The sequence below is a fragment of the Diaphorina citri genome, unplaced genomic scaffold (assembly GCF_000475195.1).
Source record: "Diaphorina citri unplaced genomic scaffold, Diaci psyllid genome assembly version 1.1 scaffold3828, whole genome shotgun sequence".
Classification (NCBI taxonomy): Eukaryota; Metazoa; Arthropoda; class Insecta; order Hemiptera; family Psyllidae; genus Diaphorina; species Diaphorina citri.
This window is the reverse complement of record NW_007381228.1, coordinates 1-11815: the sequence shown is the minus strand read 5'-3', so window position 1 is coordinate 11815 and position 11815 is coordinate 1. Positions and strand designations below refer to the sequence as shown.

General features: G+C 38.3%; 1 protein-coding gene across 1 annotated transcript; it reads right to left on the bottom strand.

The window, feature by feature from the left end:
* Positions 1-784: 784 nt before the first annotated feature.
* On the bottom strand, positions 785-4148 carry LOC103520607 (cingulin-like). The gene is made up of 5 exons (XM_026831651.1): positions 3955-4148; positions 3002-3364; positions 1995-2647; positions 1353-1873; positions 785-1189 (listed from the first exon to the last, which is right to left on the bottom strand). Exons 1-5 carry the CDS (start codon positions 3971-3973, stop codon positions 1102-1104), a joined length of 1644 nt encoding a protein of 547 aa, XP_026687452.1. The 5' UTR covers positions 3974-4148; the 3' UTR covers positions 785-1101.
* Positions 4149-11815: the final 7667 nt, after the last annotated feature.

The following is an 11815-nucleotide window of genomic DNA, read 5'->3' as shown; positions in this document are numbered from 1 at the left end:
TGTATTTCTTCATTTTTATTTCTGTAGTTTACATTCTTTTTGTTCTCTTCATTCTTCTTCTTTTCGTCTTATGTTTTTCTCCCTTTTGAATGATGTCATTCTTCTTTTATTCTCTTCTACTCCCCCCTCAACTCCCCTTCTTCTCTTCTTCCTTGCCTCCTTCCCCTCCTCAAAACTTGTGGAAAAACTTGGAAAAAATCTCTTTCTACTTTTTCCCTTTTTTCACAAAAAAAATCTCCATTAGGAGAGAGGAAATGTTAAAAACAAATTTAATTCGCACACAAACATAAAAGAAAAAAACTCGGAAACTAAGAAGAGGAAAAAAAACTCTTAACAATGACACAAATTCCCGAGCTAAGTTTGTAGCCAAAGAGAAAAAAAAGGCTTCTCTCTCTCTCTCTCTCTTCCTCTTTCGCTTCCTTTTATGGAATGAGGGAGGAGAAAGGTTTACTGTGTTTGTATTTGTTATATTAAATCTATAACGGAATACAAAATAAATTCAAGTACGCAGAGAAACAGGTAAAAAATTTCAATGAGAGACTAGAATCCTAATATTATATCAAAGAGAAAAAAAGGCTTCTCTCTCTCTCTCTCTCTCTCTCTCTCTCTCTTCCTCTTTCGCTTCCTTTTATGGAATGAGGAAGGAGAAAGGTTTACTGTGTTTGTATTTGTTATATTAAATCTATAATGGAATACAAAATAAATTCAAATACGCAGAGAAACAGGTAAAAAATTTCAATGAGAGACTAGAATCCTAATATCATATGGGCATATGGGCAGACTAATGTATCCCATGACAATAATTTTCATGTCGGATATTAGCTGGCCTCTTGTTTATGGATTAAAAAAATGGACCTGTTGCAATATGTACCTACTTTATTACTCAAGTAATTAATAGAAAATCTTGATAACTATCATGAGTGGAGGCTGGCGGGTCTAACCTCTCAAAGACATGACAACACAATTTCTTCTCATTGAAATCAACAAATATGTGGTTGTCACTGACACCTTCTCATTGGAACTCCCAAGGGGATCTCTTCTTGGAAATGTATAACACAGAAGATATTTTCTAAGAACAATATTTTCAATGTATTTTCCATTCTAGAAAGTATCTACATAGCGTTTGTTCTCACTAGCTTTCCTCAGCTTATGGTATCCTCTCTCCAACTTCTTCTTGATCTCAATATTGGTTGATTTCTTCTTCATAACGGGTACACCATTGTCCTGCCACTTACCAGGTTTCCGTTGATTGTCCGATGCATTTGATTTTATTTTGAATTCGGATGTGTTGGCACTATGCTCTGCATCAACTGCTTCATCTCTTTCCGGTGTTTGTATTGATCTCAATATTGGTTGATTTCTTCTTCATAACGGGTACACCATTGTCCTGCCACTTACCAGGTTTCCGTTGATTGTCCGATGCATTCGATTTTATTTTGAATTCCGATGTGTTGGCACTATGCTCTGCATCAACTGCTTCATCTCTTTCCGGTGTTTGTAGAGTTTCATCCAGTTCTGTGTTTTCATTTGCAAATATGTTCTCATGAGACTCACGTACCGTGTTGGCTAAAGATCGTATTGAGTCTCTGGTCTGTACGGTTATCAGTTTGGACAGTTTCTTTTTAATCACAATATTCTTACTGCTGCCTTTGTCTAGAACTGTTTTTACAGTCTCCTTCTTTTTCTTACTTTCCTTGGTTTTGTCAGCGTTTGTAATTTCTTCATGTTTCAGGGCGTCGAACTTGTAACTTCCTTTCATTGTCAAACTCTTCCTTTCCTCTACATTCTTCTCTTTGCCCATGTCATTCTTACTGTTTGCTGCGAGTTTTTTGAACTTTAATTTCTTCGTATTGTACGGTTTCTTCAAGCAGACCTTCGTCTTTGAAGTTTTTCCGTTGTCAATAATGTGGTTTTGTGCCCATGTCATTCTTACTGTTTGCTGCGAGTTTTTTGAACTTTAATTTCTTCGTATTGTACGGTTTCTTCAAGCAGACCTTCGTCTTGGAAGTTTTTCCGTTGTCAATAATGTGGTTTTCAATTTCTATTTCAGTTTGTTCCTCATCATGGTCCGTCGGATTGTTTGTTTCTATGTTCGTCATTCTTTCATTCATATCTCCTTCTGAGCTGTCCTGACTACGAATCTTTCTCACACATGTATTCCTCCTCTGACAAGTTGAAGGTTTAGATTCAAAACTTTCTCCATTTTCAAGAACATCGTTGCTTTTGCGTTGTCCATTTATATGTTGATTAGAATGTTCTGCTTCTCCAGCTTTTCTTTGTGAAACTCCTGATTTAATTCGGGTTTTGTTTGAACCAATAGTGTTTTTGACTTTTGTGTGATCAACTAATAGAGCTTCACGACCGTTGTCAAACGTCCCGTTATTGTTATATTCTATTGAAACATTTGTTTTGCTACTAAAAGCATGAACGCTATTGTAACTACTCTCTATTTGTAGTGATCCTTCACGTGTAGGGTTTGACGTGTCAGGGATTTCATCATTGATATTCAGCAGATGGAAACTTTCAACATAAAGACAAAGGTCACTCACTTTCTGTACCAGGTCGAGTTCGGATAGGTTCTCGCTTCGGCTTTTGATGACTTGGATTTGAGATCTCAGTTGATCCATGGATAGGGTTCTGGAACCATCTGGAGATTGACGAAAGTATAATAGACATTTTTCGTAATGAGAGATTTGGAAAGCAAATTGAAATTTCAGAGATAAAGGCTCTCCTTGCACATATGTTCAGTGGTATGTCTACTACTGAATAGAATAGCCGTTCTAGAACACAGAACAGAAGTGATGAAAGGACGTGTTTTAGTCGATGTCCATAGAGTGTAGATCCTTTTTGATGCTAAAAACAGAGAAGGGCGGAGATCCTAGATCCTAGATCTTTATGCTCTCAGCTCTATGCGGTTTGAATCCGCCGCTTTCCTCTACAAGTTCTATGCTCTCAACTCTGTTTTTAACCTTACCTATACAACCTTCTTCCTACTTCTTACCTTTGTCCTGTAAGTTAGATCTCAAGTCCTCATTGGTGACCAACAGTTGCTCCACACTCCGCAGGGCGTTCGAGAGGAAATACTTGTCTATCAACATACTGTACGTGTTCTTCAGTCGCGTCAAGTCAAAGTTGAGTCGCGCGTTGATCGCCATTAACTTGTCGCGGAACTGTCGCGACTTGTGTACATGAACATTGAGCGTGGTGAGACAATGGATGGCGACCGTCACGAGGCTTGTGATCATGATGATGGATACCAGGGTGCCCTCGCTGAGGTCAACATGGATGTAGTTGAGATCTTCGGGGGATGTGACGTCATCGCCAGGTGAGGGGTCCTTCCTGGTGTAGATTGCGTAGAGATCATCTGAGGAAGGGGAGAGAGGGGGAGATTAAACCTGAGGTGGAGAGATAAGGTTGAGGAAGACTTGAGAGAAGGCAGGAGGCATTTGATAGGATGGTATGCAGGGGTAGGATAAAGGAGATTAGCGCCAACCCCAAATTAGGAAAAGGTGTAGTAAGAAAAGGAGAAGAACACCAAAAACAAACACAACAACAAAAAGGTTAGACCAGTATCAATTAAGTCAGGTTTTCAGACTGTCCTAAATTACTCTCTTTAAATATTGGACCCAGTTGGGCGTTTGGAGTTGGAGACCCTCTACCTGTGCCCTAAATACCAAAGTATGGAAAAGTATTTACAATTCCATATTTCGATATGATTCGTCCAAATTCAAAATTCTGCTTTTCCATTGGCTATTACACTTGTAAGGTACTTTTCCATACTTTGGTTGTTTAGGGCACTGGAGGGTTGGAGAACCGTTGAGTTCTACAGTTTACTGTAACAATACTAATACTGGTAAGAGAAGTAATAGTAAGTTATAATTAGCGACACAATTATGTACATATACTACTCATATAATTATTATATTACTCACGGGAGCTTTGAGCTACACTTACAGATGAATTTGAGTATCATATCTGCTCTATCCACGAAGAATACTGGAAATTTAACACAGTAGAAATATTTCTTATTAAAAAATTAACTTCACCGACACGCAATGTCACCTTGTTCATTTTGTGGTCACTAAATAATTGGCTATTTATTGCAAGATTCTTTATCCTACCATTTAATCTTTTATTATAATGGTAGGTACGTATGTATAATACTAATTATTATGGAAGTGTGAAACAAAAAATACTCTAGCAAGTTCTTCATTCATATTTTATTTTAACTGCATCTTTTTACTTTTTTTAGAAATATTAATTAGTTTAGTTTAAAATTATACTTTCCAAGTTTGCACTCACGGTATTTTTCACTCGGAAATGTTCGGAACTTACCAAAACTTACCCAATGATGTTATTATGGTATTTTTCACTCGGAGGGGAACACACTTCGAGGCCAGCAAAACTTTTCCTACGTTTAATATTTTCTTTCGCTTTTAGTTTTCAGTTTTCATTTCTTCGAGACAATACTCAGGGACGGTATTAGTCTTCAGGGGCGAAGCCAAGGGAGCGCGAAGCGCGACCCTATGCACAACCCCGCGAAGCCCCGGGAGCGCAAGCGACCCCATGCACGACCCCGCGAAGCCCCCGGGAGCGCGCAGCGCGACCGTAAACAAGGGAGCGCGAAGCGCGACCCCATGCACAACTTCGCGAAGCCCCCGGGAGCGCGCAGCGCGACCGTATACGCAACCCCGCGTAGCGAACACGCGAAGCCCCCGGGGGGTGGAGGGGGGCGAAGCCCCCCTCCCGAGCACGAAGTGCGAGTTGAAGTATCCAACGGTTGGTCTGATTTAGATGAAAATAATGTGTTACAGATAGAGCTTCAGAACATAAAATAATTTTTGCGGATTACTGTTGGTCCCATTGGAACATTAGAAGACACTTTTTTTTTATTAATTAAGTTTCACAGTATAACTAAACTACTGGTCAATGGGGTTTCATTGGCAAATGTGCTGTGCTGATGACACTTCAAAGTTCAAATGTCGAAGGAAGATGATGTCTCTCCCCCTTTTTATTATTAAACGATTAGATCAAACTTTATTTACAGAATAAATATTTAAAAATGGTAACATAAAATGTATAAGTACAAAATAAAATTTGATCAAGGGTGGGGTTAATGCCTATGGCATTCTCTTTTTTCAACTAAATCGCTCAAATTCTTTAAAATAAATAAATTGATACCAAGGGCGATCGAAAAATTTGCCAGGGAGAGAGAGAGGGAAAGAGGGAGGGAGAGAGAGAGGGAAAGAGGGAGGGAGAGAGAGAGGGAAAGAGGGAGGGAGAGAGAGAGAGTTTGCCAAAAAGACATGATGAAATAAAAGTCATTTTCAAATAACTTATTATGAATATTATCTTGGAGAAAAGAAAAAGAAAATCTGGGAAAAGAGAAAAATCCCAAAAATAACAAATTAGAGGATAAAAACTCCCCAATAAAGAAATAAATAAATAAAAATATAAAATGAACGAAAAAATGGCAAACAATATTATTAGGAAATGGAAAAGCATAAGAAAAACAGAAAAAATAGATGAAAATAAAATTGTCGGAAAAATGTTTTCCTTCCCTGTACGCCTATCAAGGGTATTAGGAGGCCAAATGTACCGGAGGAATAAACAAGGAACATTTTTCCTGTTAAGGGAAAATTATACCTCTTTTAGAATGGAGAATGACTCAACCACCCTGTATCTAATAAAATGGCAGAAGAAAAAGAAAAGTCGAGAATTTATCTAATATGGGCTGCTGGCATTTGTCGATTTTGCTGTGGAATTGTGAGCTTTCAGTTGTTGAAACCCCTCTGATCTGTGTTTGTTTGTCAAGGAGCTTAAGATTTGGCCTTGTTTCAACTTGACGATTGATCCCTTCGGCTTGGGAAGAAAGGAAAACTTTAAATACTCTCTAGGGACTCAACAAATCTTGAGTAAAATAAAGGAATCATGATTTGTGGAGAAGTTTGGACTTTTTTTCTCCATGTTTTGTGTATGTCTGTAGGAAATATGTTGTATTTTTGTGTCACATTTGTTGTGTCAAGAAAGTTTGACAGCGCTACTAGAGATATTATACGCGACAGGGAAAGTAGCCAACATTGAAGAATTTAAAACAAAGAGAAATTCGGAACAAAGAGAATTTCCAAAGAGATAGAAGACACAATCAAGACAATGTTCGATCTGAATTCATCAATAGTAGATAATAACATACAGACATCATTGATAATATACATAACATATGTGCATTGTATATAAATAATATATAGACGTCCTCTTTAATATGAGAGAGTGGGGGAAATATTCTTTAACCCTCGATTTGTCAGAAAAGTTTAGCTAAAAGGAAATAGATTCTCCCTGACTCAATGGATGATGAGATTAATGAGTCATGAGCATTCGGGTGAAAATTTGAATGGCCTTTGTCAAATCTTGAAAAAGCTTAATCTGAAATTCTATATCTGTTGTATTTATGTCCGACCACTCAGGCTCTAACTATCTGACAGAGAATCGGAACATGTCTGACTGAAAAGCGTTCGACTCAAGTCTTCAGACCGTCTGAAAGCCCTAAAAGTCGGCAGCTTCTTCCGCCACACACGTTTCGACGGTCTCGCAGGCCTAGGTTTGTCAGACAGTCTGAGGATGAGACTGAGTGACCGACCGGCGTTATATTTGAGAAGAAATCTGTAAAGAAGAAACAGTAGTGAACAACCAAAATATGAGATTTCTACCCAGGTGACCAAGGGACCCTCATGGGTTAAGCATATGGAAGGGACAGATATGTAATGTGGATGTGTCAAAAGATGACAATATATTCGGAAATCATAAGACAAAAGATTCTCTCCCTCCCCTTCTTCCTCCTAGTCTGTCTTAGAGGAAGGAGAAGTAGAGAGGGTTATAGGGTGCACTTTTCTCCTCCTCTCCTTTATCCTTACCTACTCCTCTCTCCCTCCTCCTATATGTTTATCATTCCCCTCGAGCTTGAAATCTTTTGAGTTTTGAGTATCTACTATCTATCTATACATCTCACAACTTTGACAATAGATATAGACAGACCCCCCTACCTACCGGTATCTTTGTGAGGAGATATTTTGAAATGAAAAGGAGAAGGAGGAGGAATACAAGGAGGTAGAAGGAGAGAGAGTGTGTGTGAGAGAGGTGAAGGTTCCTTCCTATATGAAGCTACAAAGAGGAGAGAGATATGACGAAACAGAAAGAAAGAGAGAGAGAGAAAAAATAAAAGGAAATAAATAAAGAGGAAAAAAAAAGAGAGAGAGAGAGAGAGAGAGAGAGAGAGAGAGAGAGAGAGAGAGAGAGAGAAAAGGGGAAAGAGGGAGAGAAAGAAGAATTCATATGAATTATTTGTGGTGAAGCTGTGAAAGCCATTTCATTTTGTGTGGATATCACGTACATAGGTATCACAGTATTACTAAGTCTCCTTTGCAATTCTAGAGAAATTGAAAAGGAGAGAAAGGAAGAAACAGAAAGATAGAAACGGAGAATTCGGCTTTGGGCGAAAGGAATAGAATGAAAAGGAAAGAGAAAGAGAGAGGAAGAGAGAAATAGAGAGAGAGAGAGAGAGAAAGAGAGAAAGAGAAAGAGAGAGGAGCAGAGAGGGAAAAACATAAAGAGAGGGAATGAAAATAACCTTGGCATGACTCTTTTTGTTTGTAATATGTACGAGTGAGTATGTCTGGAAAAATATGACAATATCAGAATTCCGATTCACTTACTAGCATATCATAATATTTTATTTTGTTATTCCACCAGATGATAATATGAAATAATATCATGCTTTCCCATATTGAAATGTCCATCACAGACAGGTATCACACAATTCTCTCTCTCTCCTCTCTCTCTCTCTCTCTCTCTCTCTCTCTCTCTCTCTCTCTCTTCCATTTCTCCGTCTTTCTTTCTTTTCTTGATTTTTTTTTCCCATATGGAAAAATGTGTCTCTTACACCCTCCTCTGTGTCCCTCTCTCTTTTCTCCCTTTCTCTCCCACCTTTCTATGGGAACGACCAACAAGTATTAATAAAATGAAAGAAGTGAGGATGGGATAGAGTTAGAACATGATGGGACGGGGTGGAGAGAAAATAGGATGCCCACAAATTGAATTTTTGAATATTCAATCATCTTCTTATGTTCATAAATAAATAAAAATGGTTTATGTTAAAAAAAAAAAAAAATAATAAGTTATGAGAAGATGCAAAATGAAGAGAGAGAGAGAGAGAAATAAAAAGAAAGAAAGCAGAATAAGGTTTTAAAAATAATTATTTTGAACGTGGAGAAAGAAAATCTCCAATGCACAGTAATAATAAACTCATAAGTTGATTATGTTGATACAGTATGTATATGTTGATACAATACATTATGTATATATGTTGATACAGTGCCGTAAGTCCTGACTACGAGAGAAATTAAATTTAGAAAATGAGAACTGTTTTTCATTATTTTTTTTCTCTCTCACTCTCTTCCCTTGCTCTCTCTCTCTCTCTCTCTCTCTCTCTCTCACTCACTTTTTCTCTGTGTTCCTCCCTCCCTGTTCTCTCTCTCTCTCTCTCTCTCGTTCTTTACATTTCATGTGCTTTTCAGTCTCTTATTAGCCCGTCCTTCCTTTATTATTACGATAGTAATAAAAAAAGGTATAGTGGACGGGCTATTGTATTCGCTTCGGTGTCTGTCTGTGTGTCTGTTCCCATAGATCCATAGAAGGACTTTTCCAAACCTGGTCGACCTATATATCAAATATTCAACAAAATAGGTAGGGTACATAGGTACTAATTTTCTTTAACTACGATCGAGTAAACTACGGGCTAAAAACTTCCCGGAGGGACGGGCTCAGCTTGTTCTCTCACTTCCTGTTACTATTTACCCCAAAAATGGATATTCTAACCATCACTCTCGAGAGGGAGTAACGAGTTTTAATCCCTTTGTTAAAATAAAATAAATAATTTATTATTACAGATAAAAATCCCCTAGGTTGGGTTAGGTACGTACTCGGTATTTTGTGATTTTCAAACTAGATAGATTAATTAATCTTTTAAAAGGACTGATTTGAAATACCGAGGTTCATTATAAAAAAAAGGTCAATTTCATATTAACATAAGCCCCTGATTTATTTATTTTTCGCATAATTTTGCCTGTGGGATGTTTATGTTGAGATTTTACCTTCACATAATTATGTACATAGGTATGTATGAAATAGGCACTGCGACCTCATAGTAAGTGCACAGAAAATGCCTAAGAGATTCGGATGTACGTATATACCGATATACCCAAATGTAACGCGGCCCGAAACCGTACCTACCTACTCCTTTTTGTGAAGCACATTGCATAATCATTAAGATACCAGGCGTTCATACAAATTATTTGAAATGGTTAGCTCTTCTGATTCTTCAGGAAAAACTGGCGCAGTCGGATATCGTCCATAATATGTTTATACTTTCATACTTCATAGGTTCTTGCCTGTTTTATTTGGATTGTTTCGATTGTTATTCACAATCTCCAACCATCAGGAATTAAGCTCGTTTCAATTAAACAATGAATTACTGAGAAAGAAGGGGGGGGTAAGGGGGTTATGCATTCTCTTGTCCATCAATCTCCCTTCCCTCCCTTTTCTTTCATCCTCCTCACGTCCATTTCCCATCAGATATCAAAAACAGACCAAAAACCTTCCCATAATTTCTCTCTCTCTCTAACTCTCTCTCTCTCTCTTTCTCGCTTGCTATGAATAGTGAAACAAATTTCACTGTAATTTCTCTCCCTCTCTTCTTTTTCCTTCTCTTCTTCATCATATTTCTTCTGTTATTATTTCATCTAATGCTTCATTTCTGTTTGCATTTTGTCGGTCTCTTTGTCCTTGTCTCTGTCTTTCCTTCTTTCTCACTCCCTCCCTCTCTCTCTCTCTCTCTCTCTTTTTTTTTATTTCTAGACGTATAATTCTTCATTTACTTCTCTTTCTTTTTTTTCTATCCCCCTTTCTCCCTTATTCTATTACTGCTGTATTTCTTCTTTTTTATTTCTGCTTACATTCTTTTTGTTCTCTTCATTCTTCTTCTTTTCGTCTTATGTTTTTCTCCCTTTTGAATGATGTCATTCTTTCTTTATTCTCCTCTACTCCCCCCTCAACTCCCCTTCTTCTCTTCTTCCTTGCCTTCTTCCCCTCCTCAAAACTTGTGGAAAAACTTGGAAAAAATCTCTTTCTACTTTTTCCCTTTTTTTACAAAAAAAAATCCCTTTTAGGAGAGAGGAAATGTTAAAAACAAATTTAATTCGCACACAAACATAAGCGTGGTGAGACAATGGATGGCGACCGTCACGAGGCTTGTGATCATGATGATGGATACCAGGGTGCCCTCGCTGAGGTCAACATGGATGTAGTTGAGATCTTCGGGGGATGTGACGTCATCGCCAGGTGAGGGGTCCTTCCTGGTGTAGATTGCGTAGAGATCATCTGAGGAAGGGGAGAGAGGGGGAGCGTGGTGAGACAATGGATGGCGACCGTCACGAGGCTTGTGATCATGATGATGGATACCAGGGTGCCCTCGCTGAGGTCAACATGGATATAGTTGAGATCTTCGGGGGATGTGACCTCATCGCCAGGTGAGGGGTCCTTCCTGGTGTATATTGCGTAGAGATCATCTGAGGAAGGGGAGAGACAGACGAGGATTAAACCTGAGGTGGAGAGATAAGGTTGAGGAAGACTTGAGAGAAGGCAGGAGGCATTTGATAGGATGGTATGCAGGGGTAGGATAAAGGAGATTAGCGCCAACCCCAAATTAGGAAAAGGTGTAGTAAGAAAAGGAGAAGAACACCAAAAACAAACACAACAACAAAAAGGTTAGACCAGTATCAATTAAGTCAGGTTTTCAGACTGTCCTAAATTACTCTCTTTAAATATTGGACCCAGTTGGGAACCTGAGGTGGTTGAGGAAGACTTGAGAGAAGGCAGGAGGCATTTGATAGGATGGTATGCAGGGGTAGGATAAAGGAGATTAGCGCCAACCCCAAATTAGGAAAAGGTGTAGTAAGAAAAGGAGAAGAACACCAAAAACAAACACAACAAACACATCATGATCACAAGCCTCGTGACGGTCGCCATCCATTGTCTCACCAACAACACAACAACAACAACAACAACAACAAAATAGACGAGTATCAATTAAGTCAGGTTTTCTGACATTCAGACTGTCCTAAATTACTCTCTTTAAATATTGGACCCAGTTGGTTACGTACGTTACGTACGTACGTACGTTACGTACGTACGTACGTTACGTACGTACGTACGTTACGTACGTACGTACGTTACGTACGTACGTACGTTACGTACGTACGTACGTTACGTACAGACCATGGGCTAAAAATCACTTTTTTGACATCAGGGGATCCCAAAACGGATATTTCCAACCATTTCCCGATTTTGAAAATTTGGACCGATTGCAATACTTTCATTACTAGTATAGCTCCGCTATACTGTAGTAATAGAAAGTAAAAAACTCGGAAACTAAGAAGAGGAAAAAAAAACTCTTAACAATGACACAAATTCCCGAGCTAAGTTTGTAGCCAAAGAGAAAAAAAGGCTTCTCTCTCTCTCTCTCTCTCTCTCTCTTCCCCTTTCGCTTCCTTTTATGGAATGAGGGAGGAGAAAGGTTTACTGTGTTTGTATTTGTTATATTAAATCTATAATGGAATACAAAATAAATTCAAGTACGCAGAGAAACAGGTAAAAAATTTCAATGAGAGACTAGAATCCTAATATTATATGGGCAGACTAATGTATCCCATGACAATAATTTTCATGTCGGATATTAGCTGGCCTCTTGTTTATGGATTAAAAA

Excerpts from the sequence above, each read along its gene's own strand:
- LOC103520607 (XM_026831651.1), bottom strand. Across the intron at positions 1,874-1,994 it reads GAAAAACTTCCAAGACGAAG|GTCTGCTTGAAGAAACCGTA; the intron begins GTCTGCTTGAAG and ends TCAAAGACGAAG. Across the intron at positions 1,190-1,352 it reads GTTATGAAGAAGAAATCAAC|CAATATTGAGATCAAGAAGA; the intron begins CAATATTGAGAT and ends GAAGAAATCAAC.